Source organism: Batrachochytrium dendrobatidis (genome assembly GCF_000203795.2).
Source record: "Batrachochytrium dendrobatidis JAM81 unplaced genomic scaffold BATDEscaffold_12, whole genome shotgun sequence".
Lineage (NCBI taxonomy): Eukaryota > Fungi > Chytridiomycota > Chytridiomycetes > Rhizophydiales > Batrachochytrium > Batrachochytrium dendrobatidis.
The window spans coordinates 587,778-608,784 of NW_006281110.1; the positions used below are offsets into that span (position 1 = coordinate 587,778).

A 21,007-nucleotide genomic window follows, 5' to 3' on the forward strand; every position below is an offset into this window, starting at 1 on the left:
GAAAATGAATTTTGATTATCCTTGTTGATAGGAAACTGCATAACAAATGGGTCAAGAATCAAATGCATTTCATTTCTTGAAAATTTTGCACAAACTCCAAAACAACTACTCTTGCTTTGATTTGACAATTTCAGGTTTAGAAACAACCATATACGATCTGCTAATAGCCTTGAGCATTTCATCAATCAAAATAACCGGCGCAGAAATTGCCAACACTGCAATCCATTCTTCCTGATTCAAGGGTGTAATTGAAAACAAGTTCTAAAGTATAAAGTATATTAGCAAATAGTCTATCCAATCCATCATACGATGCAATGACTTACAGTAAAGAACGGCACGTAGAGGATGGTGATATGAAGCAACATGGACAAGACAATTGCTCCACAGAGGTACAAATTTTTGTATAGGGGGAACGTAAGCAAACTCTGGTTTTCAGACAAGGAATTGATGGCATTGAGCATTTCGACAACCACTAGGATCGATAGACTCATTGTAGTGGCTTTGTGACTCATGACGTTGGTAAACATTTCACATCCAATTTCGGGGAACAGCGAAGCGCATTGATGGAAATGAGACTAGTGGTATAAGCGTATAATAAAAGACGTTAAAAACAGGAATGCTGAATACAGTACTTGCTAGTTTTGATTACAGTTTAAATAACAATCAGACACTTACCAATTGATGGAACGAAATGTGTGGACCAGCTGAAAAGTACATGAACCACCATGCGTATCCAAACACTGTCGCAGCACCAACATAAATGCCAATCACCATATACCGAACAAACAGCCACGTGGTGACAATTGGCTCCTTGGAATCGCGAGGTGGAAGACGCATAATGTCTGGGTCGCTAGGATTGAATCCCAATGCAGTAGCAGGTAGTCCATCGGTAACCAAATTCACCCAAAGAAGCTGAACGGGAATAAGTGCTTCAGGCATTCCCAAAACCACGGTCAAGAAAATGGAAACCACTTCACCAATGTTGGATGAAATCAAGTATCGAATGAATTGCTTTGTGTTGGAGTAGATGGATCGACCTTCTTCAACAGCGCTAACAATAGTGGAAAAGTTGTCGTCAACAAGAACCATGTCCGAGGCTAACTTGGCCACATCTGTGCCTGTACCCATGGCAATACCAATATCTGCCTTTTTTAAAGCAGGTGCATCATTGACACCATCGCCTGTCATGGCAACAACAAATCCTTCGGTTTTTAGCAGATTCACCAACTCAAGCTTGTGGGTTGGTTCGGTACGGGAAAATAGGTTGGCATTCAACGCAGCATGGCGTTTTTGTCCAGGAGTCATATCATCGAATTCGCGGCCAGTAAAACTTTTTCCAGTAAGATTATCATTGATGCCAAAGACACCAATTTGACGGCAAATGGCTTCAGCAGTCTTTTTGTTATCTCCTGTAATGACAATTACACGGATACCAGCTCGGTAACAGCGTTGAATGGCGTCATAGACTTCAGGACGAGGAGGATCAAGCATGCCGACCAAGCCAACAAATGTCATGTTGGTTTCATATTTCATGTAGTCACTCATCAAAGGTTTGGCGGGAACAGTAGGTGAATCAACAGTGGCAAAAGCAAGAACACGAAGCGAGTCAGATTCGGCCCAGTCGGATACTGTTTCCAGAATCCTGGCACGAAGAGCAGGGGTCAAAGGAGTTTGTTTTTTAGAAGCACTATCAAGACGAATAAAATTGCAACGCTCAAGAATTTGCTCAGGTGCACCCTTTACATATAAAACCTGTTTTTTTGATTCAAGATTTTCAACAAGAACAGACATGGATTTGCGATCACGAGAGAATTCGATGGTATTGATGCGAGTATACTGAGATTCAATCTTTTGGTCTACTTGAGATACTCGCCACAGTTTTTCCTTGGAATTCATGGCTGAAATAGCAGCAGCGTCAGGGATTTGGGGGATCTGAGAGTTGAAAGTAGTATCATCAGTACCAAGCTTTTCAACCAGAGCCTTGAGTGCAGCTTCGGTAGGCTCGCCAATCTTTTGGAAAGAATCAGAGGGTTGATCGTAAACAATCTTGGAGTCGTTGCAAACAGCACAAATATGAGAAAGTTCGTTCAATGAAGGATGTTTGGAGATGAAGTCTTGGGGAATGGGAGATCCTTCAAACATAACAAGACCTTCTGGGCCATAAGTGTTTCCTTGTACATCTAATTCTAGTGCAGCGTCAGATGTTGTAAATACAAGCACCTTGCGAACACTCATCTGATTAGTAGTTAGAGTTCCAGTTTTATCCGAGCAAATAACGCGAGTGCAACCCAGCGTTTCCACTGATCGTAGTTTGCGTACAATGGCACCTTGATCGGCCATTTTTTTTGTTCCAAGAGCAAGACAAGTAGTAATAATCACAGCAAGACCCTCTGGAATAGCAGCAACAGCGAGAGCAACAGCAATTTTGAAATAGTAAACAGCACCCTTGATCCAGTTTCCGCCAAAAGACTCGTCATTAAAGTGACGAATATTGATGATCCAAACTAAAAGACAAATAACGGAAATGATTTTGGCAAGCTTTTCGCCAAACTCATCTAGAGCAACCTTGAGTGGAGTTTTTTCTTCAACCTGAGAAGTGATGGAGTCGTGAATTTCACCGATAGAAGTTTTTGAGCCAGTGAGAACGACTATAGCAGACGCTTTTCCAACGGTGATGCTAGTTCCAGAAAAGACCATATTGACTTGATCTTGCTTGACGGCCTGATTGTCCTTGACAGTGTCCAATTCTTTTGAGACTGAGATGGGTTCGCCAGTAAGAATAGACTGATCAGCCTTGAATGCAGAGGATGTGATGGACAACAGACGAGCATCAGCAGGAACTTTGTCACCAACAGAAAGTAAGATAATATCACCGGGAACAAGATCTCTAGCGTCAATTTTCTGAAGAAGTCCGTTGCGAAGAACGCGAGCTTCATCTGGAGAATATTCTTGTAAAGCCTGATTTCCAATGTGAGTAACAAGACTGACAAGTGTTATATAATTTAAAAACTTACTTCAATGGCTTTTTCAGCATTAGTTTCTTGGACAACACCAACAACAGCGTTAGCAACCAGAATAAGAAGAATGACTATTGGCTCGACATATGCAGTGATGCTACTATCCGATTCTTGAGTTTCTAGTGCAGCAAGAACAAACGAAATGGCAGCAGCAATCAACAGAATGATAACCAGTTGATCCTTGAATTGTTCAGCAACAAGAACCCATAGTGGAGTTGGAGGTTCATGCGGAAGTTCTACAATTACAAAAGATCAGCTTCAATTCAACAATGCTTTCAATTGGATTGGAACTTGATAGATTGACACAGAATAATCAACACTTGGAGTTGGTATATCATCAACCATGCAGACAGTTGGTGTTAAACATGCCAGTTTGTTTCTGTTATTCATGGCTATAGATTAACACTGTTTTTTTCTGAAATCAAACTATCCACACAACTCCAGAGATCAACCGTAGTAAAGTCATGGGAATGCAAACACAGTAATGATAAAATACCATTCTTTCCATGGATGGCCAGTCTTTTTGATACTTGAGCAGTATCTAATCCTTTGGTCACATCTACTTGTAACAATGAAGCAACTTCAGTCACAGATTTCGAGAATGCCGAGTCGCAATACATCAGAACAGTCGTTTTTTTCTTGGTAGTGCGAGTGACGGTGGTCTTGATGGTCTTTCCATCGACAACGCTAATAGTGCTGGTAGATGATTGCTGAATGTCTTCCATCCTAAAGCCTTTTTGTGAGGGAAACCTTTGGCGCGATGCTTCGAGGCCGTTTCATCTTTGTTTCAATCTTCTTGAACTCTCGATCAATACACAATGTTTCATATTTTACACTTGCTAAACACTCGATTCAAAACTAATTATTAAAATCATCTGGAAATTGACTTTGTATTGGGCTGCCAACTTTCAGGTACAAAATCATCTATGTTCAATTTATAAATTATTATTAATGATCGCATTCCATCCTTGTCAAATGGATGATATTTACCCGATGGATTGCGTTGCTGTGCATCAGTATGGCTTTTAGTATGATTCATGTTGCTTGTGGTAGCATCCTTGGATTCCAAATTTGTTAATGGCAGTCGATCTTGCTGGATGCGCTCATTTTCCAACAGAGCGTTCTCTTGCTCTTGAATTTCCAATGCTCTCTTTTGAATATATAAGCGACGAGCAATTTCATCTTGCAATTCCTAAATATAAATAAACTGAGCTTAGCAACAGACGACATTTCGAATAAAATATCAAATGTGTAAAAGCGCTTGAGCCTACTTGAACAGTCGGAGCTATAGCATAAAATAAATAAAATCAATGATCTGCAAGTGTATTGTTTCGACATTAAATGCTAAGACTCGAATGAGAATAAATCATACCAGTTTCACGAGTATGTCTTAGCCAAGCCTGCCATTGTATTGGAATAGCATTTGGTTCGTATTGAGATATATTACTACGACCATCAGCATACTCGATAGATCTTCTTGGAAGAGAAATGCCTAAATTAAACAAGCGTAAAATGAGCATCAGGTGAATACAAATGAGATTACATGAACAATAAATGCAACCTTCACGAACAGGAGGCCCTTCAAAATACATATTTCCTTCCAAGTCACTCCCAACGTATCTTGTTGCCTTCCATGGCTGGTTGATAACCTTGATTTTGTTGAACAATCGTCGTAACATTGTGAGTTTAAAACGTGATGCAAAAACTGTCAAAATTCAATATCCCGTGACTAAATCTCATCAGGTAAAAAACGCTTCACATTAATTTAGTAGAATTGGTCAACTATTCAGTCACGCTGGTATGTTCAGCTTGAAGCATATCGTCGTGATTTACGTTACTACAAAGTATAATTAATTATAGATTTCATTCAAAAGTCTTGTGAAAATGCAACTTTTGACATTTTGCATTTTCATATGAACAATCCATCTCAACAAGGAATGTTTCATTGTATTTTACTCTTGCAATGCAACTACAAAGTCCGAGTAGTTTACACGATAGTTGGATTTATTAACTTGAAACTAGCCAACAAATGAATCGTTGAAGCGTGTTGTTGGTAGTGAATAATACAGTAATTGTTGAACACTCATTTTTGGTTTGTTGAGTTCATGACATTCAATTGTCATGTTATCAAAGTTTTCATTCCACTATCAAATTGATTCATTCAATTCCCAGAATGATATTACACAGACTAGCTCATCAGCACATATATAAACCATTTATACCACGTACCATATGTCTGAAACATGAGATTATTACTAGACCATCTATTCACTGCAAACGACATCCATTCTATCAACATCGTATGTTGATTCGAACAAAGCATAATGATCTAGATCCACCAGTGGAAACAGCAGAATCACTAGCAGCCATTAGCATGCTTCACTTGGGAACTCATTATGAACTCCAATCCATGCGCACACTAGAGACGTTGGGCATACAGTTGCGACGAGTCGGTGGTTCTAATGATCGAGGAGTCGACTTGCGAGGACAGTGGATCCTTCCAACTAGTACTGCATCGGACAGTCATCGCACTATACCAGTGGTTGTTCAGTGCAAAGCAGAGAAAAAACCACTTGGACCCAGCAAAGTACGAGAGCTACAAGGGACGTTATTGGGAGAGTTTGATTCAACTATTGCAATATTGGTTTCGTTGTCCGGATTTACCAGTCAGGCATATGCAGCAGCTGAACGAGCACAAAAGATTTGTATGGTGGAGATTGGCTTGCATGGTGGATGCAAATCGTTTTGGATTGGACGCAAAGCATCTCAGTTGTTGGGTGGAGTATCGGTCGTCAAGAGTTTCAATGGCAACATTACTGTAGTAATGCCGCCTACTTTATAGTGCTATTGATCTTGCATCTAATATCATGTATCGCCTATTATACAAAATGATTGAATATTTATGTCACTAATGACATTGAATGATGTTGACTACTCGTTGCAATTAAAGTCTCATGGGTTTGACACATGTAATATGGCAATGTACAGCTACTTGCCAACATGAATGCAATATTACGATCCATTAATTGTAATGAAATCATGCTTTTACAGTTTTATTCACGTAGAATGAAACCAAACAAGTCAAAGTACATGGTCAGTCTCATGTTTGATTGGTACCAACCTCCAACTTTCCTTTCATTCAATCCAAACATGAAGTAATTGGATTGAAAACAATAATCACATTTGTGAAATGTGCAATCTCTGGTTTCTTAAACTAGAACGCGAGCGTATCTGATATCAAGATACAACAGAGCTTTCGTAAAAGAAACAATCCATTTCTAGTAGAAAAACAACGTATATTTAATCATTGTATATTCCAAAACAATCATTTCGAGATAAATACAAAAAGGTATTTCATTTTACTGATTAGTATTAAAATCATGCTAAATGACCGTTCAAAAAACCTGTGTTGTCAAGGCTAATGACAATTCATTGCTATTAATACCAAACTCGAGAGGGATCTCCCTTTATATGACGATTCGCAATTTGTTTGAACCGCTGCTTAATTATGCATTCAAAAGGGGTCAGTGAGCTACAGCCTAGGAAACCAGTACAAGCCAAGACTTTATGCAACTGAGCTGACATTCAGTTATTAGTTGATCATCAATGTGTTGTGATATTGTATGGTTTACAATCACAGTTGATTGACATGATTCAACTACAATGTCACATTGATGATCAGTGACTTGCAACTGTTGTGTTGGCATTGCATGTTGTGTGTTACTATATCAATATCGATTGTCACTATATAGCTGTATTGACTACACATCATGATCATATGTCATGGTTGACTTGTATTCTGGATTGATGTACACATTGTATTGTATTGCATCACTCGAACACGAACACGAACTTTGTATGACTCGTTGAGCAACTTGTTCAATAACTCGTTGTATGACTCGTATATACACTGCAATTGGATCCAGTCACTCGACATTACAACATGATCCACATACAACCTGATTGTGATGGTGGCTGTCGATCTGATTGTCGTGTCGGTGTATATGTCGAGTATGTACATCCGAGTGATCAAGCCATACATGTATATGCACACCAATTGCGTTGATCAGCATGTGTCAACTGGTCAATATCGTCAACCTGGTTATACACGCACTTGACATGTACATCTGGACAGTGATCATTGTACAATCCAGATTGTTGTGCAAACCATATATGACCAGTCATGTCAAATATCCAATCAAACATCCAGTCATGAATACAACCAGAAATACAAACTCGGGTAGTCCGAGTATCGATCAACAACTGCAATCGATATCAAACTACCATGCACAATCGATTGCAGTCCATACCAGTTATAGTCAATCACACATGTCACATGTCATGGTGTATGTATATTTAATGTCAAATGACAATCAAAGTTTATTGTAAATTAAATCAGAATGACAGTTGAAACAGTTGAGCCAGTCCATATTAGAATTCAAATCAATTGTATTGGGTCTCACGCCAAGATCATTTAAAAAATGATTTAAGCTATTCATAAATTTAAAAATTCCCTGTGAATTGAAGGGGGTTTGAGTGGAATGAGCTTCAAGATTTTGAAAAGTTTGTTGTGGTAGATTTCAAGCCCAAGTAAAAGTCACCATTAGATCCTGACTATTGTTTTGCTACGAGACTGTGTACTCCATCGCCAATTTGTATAGTAATGACCCTGAATCCAAATATTAATTTCAGGTTAATTAATAGAGCACTTGGATATGTTTGAGTGAGAAACTCTGTGATTTTGCTTGTTTTTAGCTCCAGGTATGCCGATTCAGTTTCAAGCTCAACTTTGATTTTAAGCATTTGTTCTTCAAGGTTGGTAGATTTGACAGTTTGTTTTCCAAGACTAGGTTTAAGCAAGAGAAGTTTACTTCCGTGTTTTAAAGCACCATTGCTTTCCTGATATTTACGTGTCAACTGGATATGTTTTCTTTCTAGTTTAGTCATCCGCTTTTGTTGAGTGGTAGCCTTATTCTTTAACGATTCATATAACTGCATTTTGCTGTGATGATTACAAGTGTCTTTTGCATAGTCATGGATTAAATTTTCATGCCCAGATGCAAATATACGTTCGTCAGTTTGACCTACACCATTTGCATATAATATCTCCACAGTTACAGATCCAGTACTTGTAGTTTCAGTAGGGAGAATTGGTTTGGCGATAGTAACTGAGCAAACAAGCAGGATTGATGATAGTACAGCGGTTGGTAGTTTCATTTTACTGGTTTGGTTAGGCAAGTTGTGGATGATTATCATTCAACAGGCCGAGTTTGGATGGTATTTATATTGGTTATTGAGCGGATAATATTAAAAAGCATACTGAATGACCGTTTAAAAAACCTGTGTTGTTAGAGCTAATGAAGATGCATTGCTATCAATGTCAAACTCAAAAGATCTCCCTTTATATGACAATTCGCAATTTGCTTGAACCGCTGCTTAATTATGCATCCAAACCTTGTATGGTTGATTATGCAGTTTCCCACCCTTATTTACCCCCAAAAGGGTCAGTGAGCCACAGCCTAGGAAATAAGTATAAACCAAAACTTTATGCAACTGAGCTGATATTCAGTTATTAGTTGTTCATCAATGGATTCAATCAATAAACTAAATTAATACAATCCAGTTCATATTGTAACCACAATGTCACATTGATGATCAGTGACTTGCAACTGTTGTGTTGGCATTGCATGTTGTGTTACTATATCAACATCGATTGTCACTATATAGCTGTATCAATCACACATCATGATCATATGTCATGGTTGACTTGTATTCTGGATTGATGTACACATTGTATTGTATTGCATCACTCGAACACGAACACGAACTTTGTATGACTCGTTGAGCAACTTGTTCAATAACTCGTTGTATGACTCGTATATACACTGCAATTGGATCCAGTCACTCGACATTACAACATGATCCACATACAACCTGATTGTGATGGTGGTTGTCGATCTGATTGTCGTGTCGGTATATATGTCGAGTATGTACATCCGAGTGATCAAGCCATACATGTATATGCACACAATACATACAATACACACCAGTTGCGTTGATCAGCATGTGTCAACTGGTCAATATTGTCAACCTGGTTATACACGCACTTGACATGTACATCTGGACAGTGATCATTGTACAATCCAGACTGTTGTGCAAACCATATATGACCAGTCATGTCAAGTATCCAATCAAACATCCAGTCATGAATACAGCCAGGAATACAAACTCGGGTAGTCCGAGTATCGATCAACAACTGCAATCGATATCAAACTATCGTGCACAATCGATTGTAATCCACATCAGTTATAGTCAATCACACATGTCAGTAGTATAGATAGGGCACCGAATGATACCGTTTTTCTTGGCAGATGCTCTCTGCTAAAAGGTGTACAAAGTGTTTAAAGTTGATCTCGCCTGTGGCAGGTGACTTTTGACAAAATGCTATGGGCGATTAATGCCAAATATGATGGGTTGTAGTCAGTGCTATATTCAAACCAATATTTGTCTCTTATTTATTCCAACCCAAATGAATTTTTATTATCAGAACTAGTAACTAACTTCCAAGGTTAATTTGAAGTAATAATCACCACGAATCATCATCTGATTGTAAAAAGTCCAGCTACAATTCCAATGAACAGGGCTGACATACCAATGGGAGATAGGAGAAAGCTGCCCATCATGGCTGATTGAAGCATGGCATATAGACTGCCTGAAACAACACCGACTCCATTGGCCAACGCAATAGATGACATTCACTGGGCAGCAATGCTACCAGCAGCAATTCCAGTTGTAGTAAAGCCAATTGACATCAGGAATGTCCAAGTAAGACCAACAGAAAAGCCCGGCGCCAAATGTCCTTAAAACATCCTGAAGTAGTCAAGGGTTGTTATGTTCACCCAAGAAGGTGACGCTAACCGTTTGAATGTTTTGAAGGCCGTCTGACTCGTCTTTCAGTATAGTTCCTTCATGAGATATAACAATTCTTTCAAATGGGAACTGTAAGGAATTAGAGAGCCTTTCCCTTGACTGAGTTATAGTTTCATTGGCAGCATTGAAATTAATTTCAAGTGTTCATGGCGAAGTTGTCAAAATTTTCCAAATCAGACAAATGGACAGACCAAGCGATGACCCTTCACCAACCACCAGCGACAGCAGTGGACACTCACTCATGGACGCTCCTGGGTACATCAAGCCTGACCTCCAAGACTTGCTGTTGACCGACATTACTGCCAAAGAACTACGAGTCATTGCCGAGACTATGGAAGTCGACTACTTGGGACCAGCAGTCTTTCCAGGAACATTTCCAGCCATGGGAAACATCAAGGGTCAGAACTACCGACTCATGGTCCCATTGGTCTGTCGCCGCCGAACAACAAAGGATGTTCCTTCTGTCAACATCATTTTTTTGATTGATACAGGCTCTCCAGTCACATACCTTTGCCACGAAGCTATGGAAGTATTGATTGGGAAGGACTCTCACCTGCCTCAATCACTCTATGTCAAAATCCACAGTGAAGAAGCTATTGAAGCCCACCTTTCCCCCAAGGGCAGTCATTTTGCTGATGTGAATGTGTTGGGAATGGATTTTCTTGCCAAGAACAGAGTGTTTCCCATTCCCGATTGGACGAATGGAACATTTATTCTTCAATAAAACCACTTCGACTTTGCAGGTGTAAAACAGTCTCGCACATGTATAATTCTATTTGAATAGTCAGTGCTTAGTGGGGAGGTTTCTGTGATTCGCTAGAAGGTTCCACAACATTCCAGAACCTTCCAATGGCGTCTCGACTATAAAAAGCGCAACTGCCTGTTTAAAACACTTCCAACAACTTGCGCATGAGTGAATATGATCGGTTTGCCGACTGGGTCAAGGAGCAACGCAGGTGTCCAAAAGATGCCTTGGAAACAACAATCAACCAAATTGACATCAAATTTGTGCGATCATGAAGGAAATGGACCAGTTCAATGAGAACACCAGAAGCTGCCAAGAAAACAGACACTGAAAAGTCTAAATCATTTTTATTGAAATGCTACACTACGACACCAATGTATCGTTGTATCTACTTGTTAATAATAAAACACGTTGATTGTTTCTAATGCTGTTTTGAATGTGGATCTTCGCTTTCTTTAGGGAATCTGATTAACAAATAGTATTCTATAGCGTTTCCTTTTTTCATCAAATTAAAATATCAATTACAATTAATTATTTTCAATAATTAATGTATAACCATTTATGACTGAAATTGATGTTACTTTTCGAATGAACAGTGAAAACACGTGTCCAATATGCTATTCAACTATTACCACACCATTAATTCAATGCCATAACGCATTACATTTTGTCTGTTTGACTTACTTTAAAAAGTGCCGTAGAAAAGGCTATTGTGCGCAATGTCAGCCAAGCAGAATGTTTCATAACAAGCTTCTCGAGAAAACCATCAAAAATCAAATGAGAGCGTGTATGAATGAAGGATGTACATTACTACTATTTCCTTGGGACAATGAGCATGAAAAAGAGTGCCGATTTAAACAAAGTGTCAATTTTGCGATGGCATGATTTCAAAAGCATCGATCAAACAACATTTTAAAGACTGTCAAGTACCATGGATAATCGATTCCGAATTAAATAAAGGTTCATCATCTATGACAGAATACTGTCGCAAGTCAAGCAAAGGTTTCCAAATAGAGATGGATTCGATGAAAAAGTCATTTGTTGTTATAAGAAGTGACCAGGTGATAACATTCAAAAGGAATGGGAGCAATTACGACATGAAAATAACACAATTGAACAATGATTCCACACGAACAGAGGTTACTTATTGGCTTCCGAATAAGTCACCTGCCACAGGCTAGATCAACTTTTAGATACTTTGGGCAACTTTTAGCAGGGAACATCAGCCAAGATAAGTGGTATCATTCGGTGCCTTATCTATACTACTCATGTCACACATGTCATGGTGTATGTATATCCAATGTCAAATTACGATTATATTTTATTGTAAATTAAATCAGAATGACAGTTGAAACAGTTGAGCCAGATCAGATTAGAATTCAAATCAGTTGGATCAATCGTATTAATTCTCACGTCTGATTTGCTTCAAGAGTAAGTCAGCTCCATCATTAAATTTAAAAGCAGCATTTCGTAAACCAGAAAAGATCATTTGCCCAAAGGAACGAGATTCAGATGGTATTACTGATGATGGTTGTGAATCTTGTTCTTGTTGCTCTTGCTGTTGCTGTTGCTCTTGTTGTTGCTCTTGCTCTTGTTGTGGGGTTTGTTCAGCATCAGAATCTTGACCATAACTATTTTTGCATTCTGGTGATGATCCAGTGACACATAGTTCTTGAAGATATTTCCTAACGACAGGATGTGAGTCGATACGCGAAAGTTGCTCATCAAGTGGTCGAGAATCCCAAAGGCCTCCGAAAATATACTTTAGGAGTTTCACTCTGAGAATATTCAGTTCACGAAGCAGAAGATCACAGTGAGTATTGCATTTCTTTTCTGATTTTTCAAGCTTGACAAGTATGGAACGCTCGCTCTGAAGATTACGCTCAGCCTTCTGAAGTTTAGCATTGTATCTTAGATCGCCATTGTTTTTCAAAAGTGCATTTTTGGACTTGACAGCTTTTATTTCCAGATGTTTTACTTGTTTCTGCTGACTATAAGATTCAGTCTCTATTTCTTCGCATGTTGCTTTTTGATTATTATAACTACGTTGTTTTTTTACGACTTTTCTGAGCAAATTCTTCATGTCAACTGAAAGTGAATCAAGACTACCCAAGTCTATGCTGTTTGTATTAGGAGTTGTAGAGGGGTTGGACTGGGTACTTGTAGCCTTACTGGAACGGATCGGTTTGGCGATAGTAACTGAACAAATAAGCAGGATTGATGACAGTACAGCAGTTGGTAGTTTCATTTTACTGGTTTGGTTAGGCAAGTTGTGAATAGTTTCGTTCAGCAGGCCGAGTTTAGATTGTATTTATGTCGGTTATTGAGTGGATAATATTAAAAGAATATTGGATGACCGTCCTAAGGGATTGGTGTTGCTGGCAGGGTTGGTGTTGATTTGCTATCAATGCCAAACTTTGAAGGACCTCCCTTTACATGAAGTCTGTAGTTTCTTGGTTAAACCGCTGTTTGGCTATACATCAAATATAGCTGATTGATTATGCAGTTTCCCACCCTTATTCACCCCCAAAAGGGTCAGTGAGCCACAGCCTAGGAAATAAGCACAGTCCATGTAAACATACATAGCTATATGCAACTGAGCTGATATTCAGTTATTAGTTGTTCATCAATGGATTCAATCAATCAATTGAATCAATACAATACAGTTCATGTTGCAACCACAATGTCACATTGATGATCAATGACTTGCAGCTGTTGTGTTGGCATTTCATGTTGTGTTACTATATCAATATCGATTGTCGCTATATAGTTGTATCAATCACACATCATGATCATATGTCATGGTTGACTCGTATTCTGGATTGATGTACACATTGTATTGTATTGCATCACTCGAACACGAACACGAACTTTGTATGACTCGTTGAGCAGCTTGTTCAATAACTCGTTGTATGACTCGTATATACACTGCAATTGGATCCAGTCACTCGACATTACAACACTGTCCACATACAACCTGATTGTGATGGTGGTTGTCGATCTGATTGTCGTGTCGATATGTATGTCGAGTATGTACATCCGAGTGATCAAGCCATACATGTATATGCACACAATACATACAATACACACCAGTTGCATTGATCAGCATGTGTCAACTGGTCAATATCGTCAACCTGGTTATACACGCACTTGACATGTATATCTGGACAGTGATCATTGTACAATCCAGGCTGTTGTGCAAACCATATATGACCAGTCATGTCAAGTATCCAATCAAATATCCAGTCATGAATACAACTAGGAATACAAACTCGGGTAGTCCGAGTATCGATCAACAACTGCAATCGATATCAAACTACCATGTACAATCGATTGCAGTCCATACCAGTTATAGTCAATCACACATGTCACACATGTCATGGTGTATGTATATTTAACGTCAAATGATAATCAAAGTTTATTGTAAATTAAATCAAAATGATAGTTGAAACAGTTGAGCCAGATCAGATTAGAATTCAAATCAATTGGATCAATTGTATTGATTGATACGCCTCTTGATTAAAATATGATGACCCCATCGTTGAATCTGGAAAAGTTTTTTGTAAATTGAAAAAACTCCAGATATTTTCACCAATGTCAGATATTTAATATTAAGATATTAATAACCTTATCGTCGAGCACCAGGATATTGATAGCTCTGTCGCCAAGCACCGGGATATTGATAACCTTGTCGCCAAGTGCCAGGATATTGATAGCTCTGTTGTCGAGAACCAGGATATTGATAGCCCTGTTGTCGAGCACCAGGATATTGATAGCCCTGTTGTCGAGAACCAGGATATTGATAGCCTTGTCGTCGAGCACCAGAATATTGAGAACTTTGTTGTGGTGGTCGACTAGCAAATTCCTTTTCAAATTCGCGGATGCAATTCAAAATTGTGGGGTTTGATTCGAGGAGTGTCATACGAGAATTCACTAGTTTGCTATTTGAAGCTCCCCCGAAAAAGTGATTCACAAGGTTGTTTCGTTCCTGATTCACTGCCGAAGATGACAATCTATAATAGTAATTAGACTTACTAGACTGTTCTTTAAGTTTGGAGAGAATGAAATATTGTTCACTAAGCTCGTGATTTGGATTGGCACTGATTTCCCAAGATCTACTTTGAAAGCGTTTAGGGTCCTCACCCAGCCCAATTAATAGGTTTGCCTGAGCATTATACACAGATTGTACCAAGCCGTGTAGTTTGCTTGCCTTTTTATGGTACTCTTTTTTTGCTACAAAGGTTTTGATAACAGACCTATCACGGGTTGAAAGCGAGTTAATGCCAGCTAATCCTGCATCTCGTGCACTATGACCTGTTGAAATTTTAGGCACAGTGCTTATAGTTGTAATGGGAGGGGCTGGTTTAGCTGTAGTAACTGAGCAAGTAAGCAGGATTGATGACAATACAGCGGTTGATAGTTTCATTTTACTGGTTTGGTTAGGCAAGTTGTGAACAGTTTCGTTCAGCAGGTTGGGTTGATTGTATTTATACCCATTGAGTGGATAGTATTAAAAGCATACTTTTGGGTAGCCGTCCTAAGGGACTAGTACTACTGTCAGGGTTGGTAGCAGTTTGTTGCTATCAATGTTAGACTTTGAAGGGCTCCTCCCTTTATGGTAGCCTGTAGTCTTGGACAGACTATTGCTTGTGTATTCAAACGTATAGTTGGTTGTGTAATTTCCCGCCCTTACTCGCCCTAAAAGGGTCAGTGAGCTACAGCCTAAGAAACCAGTACAAGCCAAGACTCTATGCAACTGAGCTGACATCCAGTTATTAGTTGATCATCAATGTGTTGTGATATTGTATGGTTTACAATCACAGTTGATTGACATGATTCAACCACAATGTCACATTGATGATCAGTGACTTGCAACTGTTGTGTTGGCATTGCATGTTGTGTGATACTATATCAACATCGATTGTCACTATATAGCTGTATCAATCACACATCATGATCATATGTCATGGTTGACTCGTATTCTGGATTGATGTACACATTGTATTGTATTGCATCACTCGAACACGAACTTTGTATGACTCGTTGAGCAACTTGTTCAATAACTCGTTGTATGACTCGTATATACACTGCAATTGGATCCAGTCACTCGACATTACAACATGATCCACATACAACCTGATTGTGATGGTGGTTGTCGATCTGATTGTCGTGTCAGTATGTATGTCGAGTATGTACATCCGAGTGATCAAGCCATACATGTATATACATACAATACACACCAGTTGCATTGATCAGCATGTGTCAACTGGTCAATATCGTCAACCTGATTATACACGCACTTGACATGTATATCTGGACAGTGATCATTGTACAATCCAGACTGTTGTGCAAACCATATATGACCAGTCATGTCAAGTATCCAATCAAACATCCAGTCATGAATACAACCAGGAATACAAATTCGGGTAGTTCGAGTATCGATCAACAACTGCGATCGATATCAAACTATCGTGCACAATCGATTGTAATCCACACCAGTTATGGTCAATCACACATGTCACACATGTCATGGTGTATGTATATCTAATGTCAAATGATAATCAAAGTTTATTGTAAATTAAATCAGAATGACAGTTGAAACAGTTGAGCCAGATCAGATTAGAATTCAAATCAATTGGATTAATTGATACGCCTGATTCGATTGACAAACGATCTAAACCTATGACCAAGTCTGGAGAAACCCTCACGTATACCAGAGGAAGCTCTTTGCCCAAAGGAACGAGATCCAGGCGGTATTACTGGTAATACTCGTGGGATTTGTTGTTGCTCTTGTTGTTCTTGCTGTTGTTCTTGTTCCTGCTCTTGCTCTTGTTGTTGCTGTTGTTGTGGTTCTTGTTCTTGCTGTTGTTGTGGGGTTTGTTTAGCACCAGAATCTTGACCAAAGCTATTTTTGCATTCTGATGATTTACCGACACATAGTCCTTGAAGGTATTCCCTAACGACAGGATTTGAGTCGATATGCGAAAGTAGCTCATCAAGTGGTCGAGAATCCCAAAGGCCTCCGAAAAAGTACTTTAGGAGTTCCTCTCGTAGGAGATTCAGTTCACGAAGGAGACGATCACAATAATTATTGCACTCCTTTTCTGATTTTTCAAGCTTGACAAGTATGGAACTCCCGCTCTGAAGATTACGCTCAATCTCCTGAAGTTTAGCATTGAGATTGTCATCGTCATCGCCATTGCCATTGCTTTTCAAAAGTGCATTTTTGGACTTGACAACTTTTATTTCCTGAAGTTTTACTTCTTTCTGCTGCTTATAAGATTTAATCTCTATTTCTTCGCATGTTATTTTTTGTTGATTATAATTATGTTGCTTTTTTACGATTTTTTTGAGCAACTCCTTGATATTATCTGAAAGTGAAACAAGACTACCCAAGTCTACACCGTTTGTATTAGGAGTTGTAGAGGGGTTGGACTGGGTACTTTTAGCCTTACTGGGACGGATCGGTTTGGCGATAGTAACTGAGCAAACAAGCAGGATTGATGATAGTACAGCGATTGGTAGTTTCATTTTACTGGTTTGATTAAAAAAGTTGTGGACGATCGTTATTCAACAGGTCGGATTTAGATGGTATTTATGTCGGTTATTGAGTGGATAATATTAAAAAGCATATTTCCTGGATGACCGTCTTAAGGGATTGGTGTTACTGGCAGGGTTGGTGTTGATTTGCTATCAATGTCAAAGCGACTCAAGAAATCTCCCTTTATATGGTGGCATGTAACTTTGGTTGAACCGCTGTTTGGCTATACACTCAAACATCGTATGGTTGATTGTATAGTTTCCCACCCTTCCGCCCTAAACAGGGTCAGTGAGCCACAATCTAAAAAATCAGTGTATGCTATGTAAACCTGTAAACCTATGTGGGACTGAGCTGACATCCAGTTATTAGTTGTTCATCAATGGATTCAATCAATCAATTGAATCAATACAATGTAGTTCATGTTGCAACCACAATGTCACATTGATGATCAGTGACTTGCAATTGCTGTGTTGGCATTGCATGTTGTGTTGCTATATCAATATCGATTGTCACTATATAGCTGTATTGACTACACATCATGATCATATGTCATGGTTGACTCGTATTCTGGATTGATGTACACATTGTATTGTATTGCATCACTCGAACACGAACTTGGTATGACTCGTTGAGCAACTTGTTCAATAACTCGTTGTATGACTCGTATATACACTGTAATTGGATCCAGTCACTCGACATTACAACACTGTCCACATACAACCTGATTGTGATGGTGGTTGTCGATCTGATTGTCGTGTTGGTATGTATGTCGAGTATGTACATCCGAGTGATCAAGCCATACATGTATATGCACACAATACATACAATACACACCAGTTGCGTTGATCAGCATGTGTCAACTGGCCAATATCGTCAACCTGGTTATACACGCACTTGACATGTATATCTGGACAGTGATCATTGTACAATCCAGACTGTTGTGCAAACCATATATGACCAGTCATGTCAAGTATCCAATCAAACATCCAGTCATGAATACAGCCAGGAATACAAACTCGGGTAGTCCGAGTATCGATCAACAACTGCAATCGATATCAAACTATCGTGCACAATCGATTGTAATCCACACCAGTTATAGCCAATCACACATGTCACACATGTCATGATGTATGTATATCCAATGTCAAATGACAATCAAAGTTTATTGTAAATTAAATCAGAATGACAGTTGAAATAGTTGAGCCAGATCAGATTAGAATTCAAATCAATTGTATTGTCTCGCGCCAAGATCATTTAAAAAATGATTTAAGCCTATTCATAAATTTAAAAGTTCCCTGTGAATTGAAGGAGGTTTGAGTGGGACGAACTTTGGACGGTATTTGTGACTGCTGCGAATGTTTAGGAATTGTATTGCTATGTGATGAAGATTGACGGTTTTGTTGGGCACTAAGTTTTTGAAGTTTTTTAAGTTTTCGTTGTGGTTTATTCTGGAATTTTTTACGAGAACACTCCTTACAACCTGATGATAGTTTATCGATGGATTCTAATTTGTAGAGATATTCCTTAACGAGGGAGTGTGAGAGGATAAGCAAAAGTTGCTCATTGAGTGATCTAAAATTGAAAGGTTTTCCGGAAAAGCACTCCACAAGACTTATTTTGATAAGCTCTAGTTCAAAATTAAGACGACCACTATCAATATTGCATTCCTCATGACTCTTTTCAAGATCTTCAAGTTTGGAATGCTGTTTTCCAAGCTCAAGCTCGAGTTCTTGAACTTGACGATTATAATTTGGATTGCCATTGCTTTTCAAAAGTGCACTTTTCAAATCGTCGATTCTTTTCTTGAGATCCTTTATCAACTGCCGTTGATCCTCAAGTTGAAGCTTTATCAATTTGCATTTTTCTCCATGTTCATCAAAACCATGTTGTTTTTTTGAGTAACTTTCAAGCAAATTCTCCATGCCATCTGAAAGTAAATCAAGACTACTCAAGCCTGCGCCGCTTGTATTGGGAGTTTCAGAGGGGTTAAACTCGGTACTTGTAGTTACACTGGGAATGACTGTCGAGAAGCTAGATTCATCATATGTGGTCGTACTGGGATGGATTGGTTTGGCTGTAGTGACTGAACAAATAAGCAGGATTGATGATAGTACAGCGGTTGATAGTTTCATTTTACTGGTTTGGTTAGGCAAGTTGTGAATAGTTTCGTTCAGCAGGCCGAGTTTAGATTGTATTTATATCCAGCTGAGTGGATAATATTAAAAAGCATATTTCCTGGAGACCGTCCTAAGGGATCGGTGCTACTGTCAGGGTTGGTAGCAGTTTGTTGCTATCAATGCTAAACTCAAGAGGGATCTCCCTTGTATGACGATCCGTGAGCTTGGTTGAACTATTGTTCATCTGTGTATTCAAACGTACAGTTGAATATGTAGCTTCCCACCCTTATTTACCCCCAAAAGGGTCAGTGAGCCACAATCTAGGAAATCAGTACAAGCCAAGACTCTATGCAACTGAGCTGACATCCAGTTATTAGTTGGTCATCAATGTGTTGTGATATTGTATGGTTTACAATCACAATTGATTGACATGTTACAACCACAATGTCACATTGATGATCAGTGACTTGCAACTGTTGTGTTGGCATTTCATGTTGTGTGTTACTATATCAACATCGATTGTCATTATATAGCTGTATTGACTACACATCATGATCATATGTCATGGTTGACTCGTATTCTGGATTGATGTACACATTGTATTGTATTGCATCACTCGAACACGAACACGAACTTTGTATGACTCGTTGAGCAACTTGTTCAATAACTCGTTGTATGACTCGTATATATACTGCAATTGGATCCAGTCACTCGACATTACAACACTGTCCACATACAACCTGATTGTGATGGTGGTTGTCAATCTGATTGTCGTGTCAGTATATGTCGAGCATGTACATCCGAGTGATCAAGCCATACATGTATATGCACACAATACACACCAGTTGCATTGATCAGCATGTGTCAACTGGTCAATATCGTCAACCTGATTATACACGCACTTGACATGTATATCTGGACAGTGATCATTGTACAATCCAGACTGTTGTGCAAACCATATATGACCAGTCATGTCAAGTATCCAATCAAACATCCAGTCATGAATACAACCAGAAATACAAACTCGGGTAGTCCGAGTATCGATCAACAACTGCGATCGATATCAAACTACCATGCACAATCGATTGTAATCCACACCAGTTATAGTCAATCACACATGTCACACATGTCATGGTGTATGTTGATATGTTGCATTTGAATACATGACATGATGGTCAATGTCAATCACACACAACTGGTAATGCATGACCAATGATGGCACTCGACGACTGCAACAATCGATACCAACCATATTGAGTGTGTTGATACATTGCATTGACATTGAATGCACGATATCAACAGTGTAATATGATGTACTGCTGAAAGTGTACCATACCGTGTATGTAGTGGTTCAGTAAACCATACACATCATTATCATGCAAACACGATGATCAATAATGCAATAGTATGCTTGACATGATTGTATTGCATCAGTCGACTCTATACGATCACTATATACACCAATGTGTGCATATTGGACACAATGGACACAATGGACACAGTGTCAATATGTGATGGTTGTCGTTGTTGATTGTTGGTTGTGTGATGATCATATTGTTGGCATTGTATATCCAAGTTGTAATACATGACAGTTTAAATCGACGCGATCCAAGACAAATGTGGACATCAACTATACATTGGATCGAGTATTTACAGT

General features: G+C 38.9%; 9 protein-coding genes across 9 annotated transcripts; 2 read left to right on the forward strand and 7 right to left on the reverse strand.

Moving 5' to 3' along the window:
• Window positions 1-52: 52 nt before the first annotated feature.
• On the reverse strand, window positions 53-3,637 carry BATDEDRAFT_33634 (uncharacterized protein; the record flags this gene model as incomplete). The annotated part of the gene is made up of 7 exons (XM_006681384.1): window positions 53-261; window positions 324-575; window positions 676-1,628; window positions 1,713-1,836; window positions 1,861-2,958; window positions 3,015-3,253; window positions 3,514-3,637. 7 exons carry the CDS (start codon window positions 3,635-3,637, stop codon window positions 106-108), a joined length of 2,946 nt encoding a protein of 981 aa, XP_006681447.1. The 3' UTR covers window positions 53-105.
• Window positions 3,638-3,888: 251 nt separating this feature from the next.
• On the reverse strand, window positions 3,889-4,696 carry BATDEDRAFT_91193 (uncharacterized protein; the record flags this gene model as incomplete). The annotated part of the gene is made up of 5 exons (XM_006681492.1): window positions 3,889-3,941; window positions 4,008-4,209; window positions 4,289-4,302; window positions 4,390-4,509; window positions 4,579-4,696. 5 exons carry the CDS (start codon window positions 4,694-4,696, stop codon window positions 3,889-3,891), a joined length of 507 nt encoding a protein of 168 aa, XP_006681555.1.
• Window positions 4,697-5,319: 623 nt separating this feature from the next.
• Window positions 5,320-5,859, forward strand: BATDEDRAFT_27239 (uncharacterized protein; the record flags this gene model as incomplete). Its single annotated transcript, XM_006681352.1, has 1 exon — window positions 5,320-5,859. The coding sequence occupies one exon, from the start codon at window positions 5,320-5,322 to the stop codon at window positions 5,857-5,859; it is 540 nt and encodes a 179-aa protein (XP_006681415.1).
• Window positions 5,860-7,631: 1,772 nt separating this feature from the next.
• On the reverse strand, window positions 7,632-8,234 carry BATDEDRAFT_27240 (uncharacterized protein; the record flags this gene model as incomplete). The annotated part of the gene is made up of 1 exon (XM_006681353.1): window positions 7,632-8,234. One exon carries the CDS (start codon window positions 8,232-8,234, stop codon window positions 7,632-7,634), a length of 603 nt encoding a protein of 200 aa, XP_006681416.1.
• A 1,296-nt stretch (window positions 8,235-9,530) lies between these two features.
• On the forward strand, window positions 9,531-10,677 carry BATDEDRAFT_37356 (uncharacterized protein). Its single transcript, XM_006681414.1, has one exon. It carries the CDS (start codon window positions 10,129-10,131, stop codon window positions 10,669-10,671), a length of 543 nt encoding a protein of 180 aa, XP_006681477.1. The 5' UTR covers window positions 9,531-10,128; the 3' UTR covers window positions 10,672-10,677.
• An 855-nt stretch (window positions 10,678-11,532) lies between these two features.
• On the reverse strand, window positions 11,533-12,940 carry BATDEDRAFT_91155 (uncharacterized protein; the record flags this gene model as incomplete). The annotated part of the gene is made up of 1 exon (XM_006681493.1): window positions 11,533-12,940. The coding sequence occupies one exon, from the start codon at window positions 12,938-12,940 to the stop codon at window positions 12,095-12,097; it is 846 nt and encodes a 281-aa protein (XP_006681556.1). The 3' UTR covers window positions 11,533-12,094.
• A 482-nt stretch (window positions 12,941-13,422) lies between these two features.
• BATDEDRAFT_91156 (uncharacterized protein) lies at window positions 13,423-15,118 on the reverse strand (the record flags this gene model as incomplete). Its single annotated transcript, XM_006681494.1, has 1 exon — window positions 13,423-15,118. The coding sequence occupies one exon, from the start codon at window positions 15,116-15,118 to the stop codon at window positions 14,321-14,323; it is 798 nt and encodes a 265-aa protein (XP_006681557.1). The 3' UTR covers window positions 13,423-14,320.
• Window positions 15,119-16,332: 1,214 nt separating this feature from the next.
• BATDEDRAFT_91191 (uncharacterized protein) lies at window positions 16,333-17,223 on the reverse strand (the record flags this gene model as incomplete). The annotated part of the gene is made up of 1 exon (XM_006681495.1): window positions 16,333-17,223. The coding sequence occupies one exon, from the start codon at window positions 17,221-17,223 to the stop codon at window positions 16,333-16,335; it is 891 nt and encodes a 296-aa protein (XP_006681558.1).
• A 1,260-nt stretch (window positions 17,224-18,483) lies between these two features.
• On the reverse strand, window positions 18,484-19,716 carry BATDEDRAFT_27245 (uncharacterized protein; the record flags this gene model as incomplete). The annotated part of the gene is made up of 2 exons (XM_006681354.1): window positions 18,484-19,264; window positions 19,613-19,716. The coding sequence occupies 2 exons, from the start codon at window positions 19,714-19,716 to the stop codon at window positions 18,484-18,486; spliced, it is 885 nt and encodes a 294-aa protein (XP_006681417.1).
• Between the last annotated feature and the right edge of the window lie 1,291 nt (window positions 19,717-21,007).

Excerpts from the sequence above, each read along its gene's own strand:
- BATDEDRAFT_37356 (XM_006681414.1), top strand. The coding sequence starts at position 10,129 with ATGGACAGACCAAGCGATGACCCTTCACCAACCACCAGCGACAGCAGT.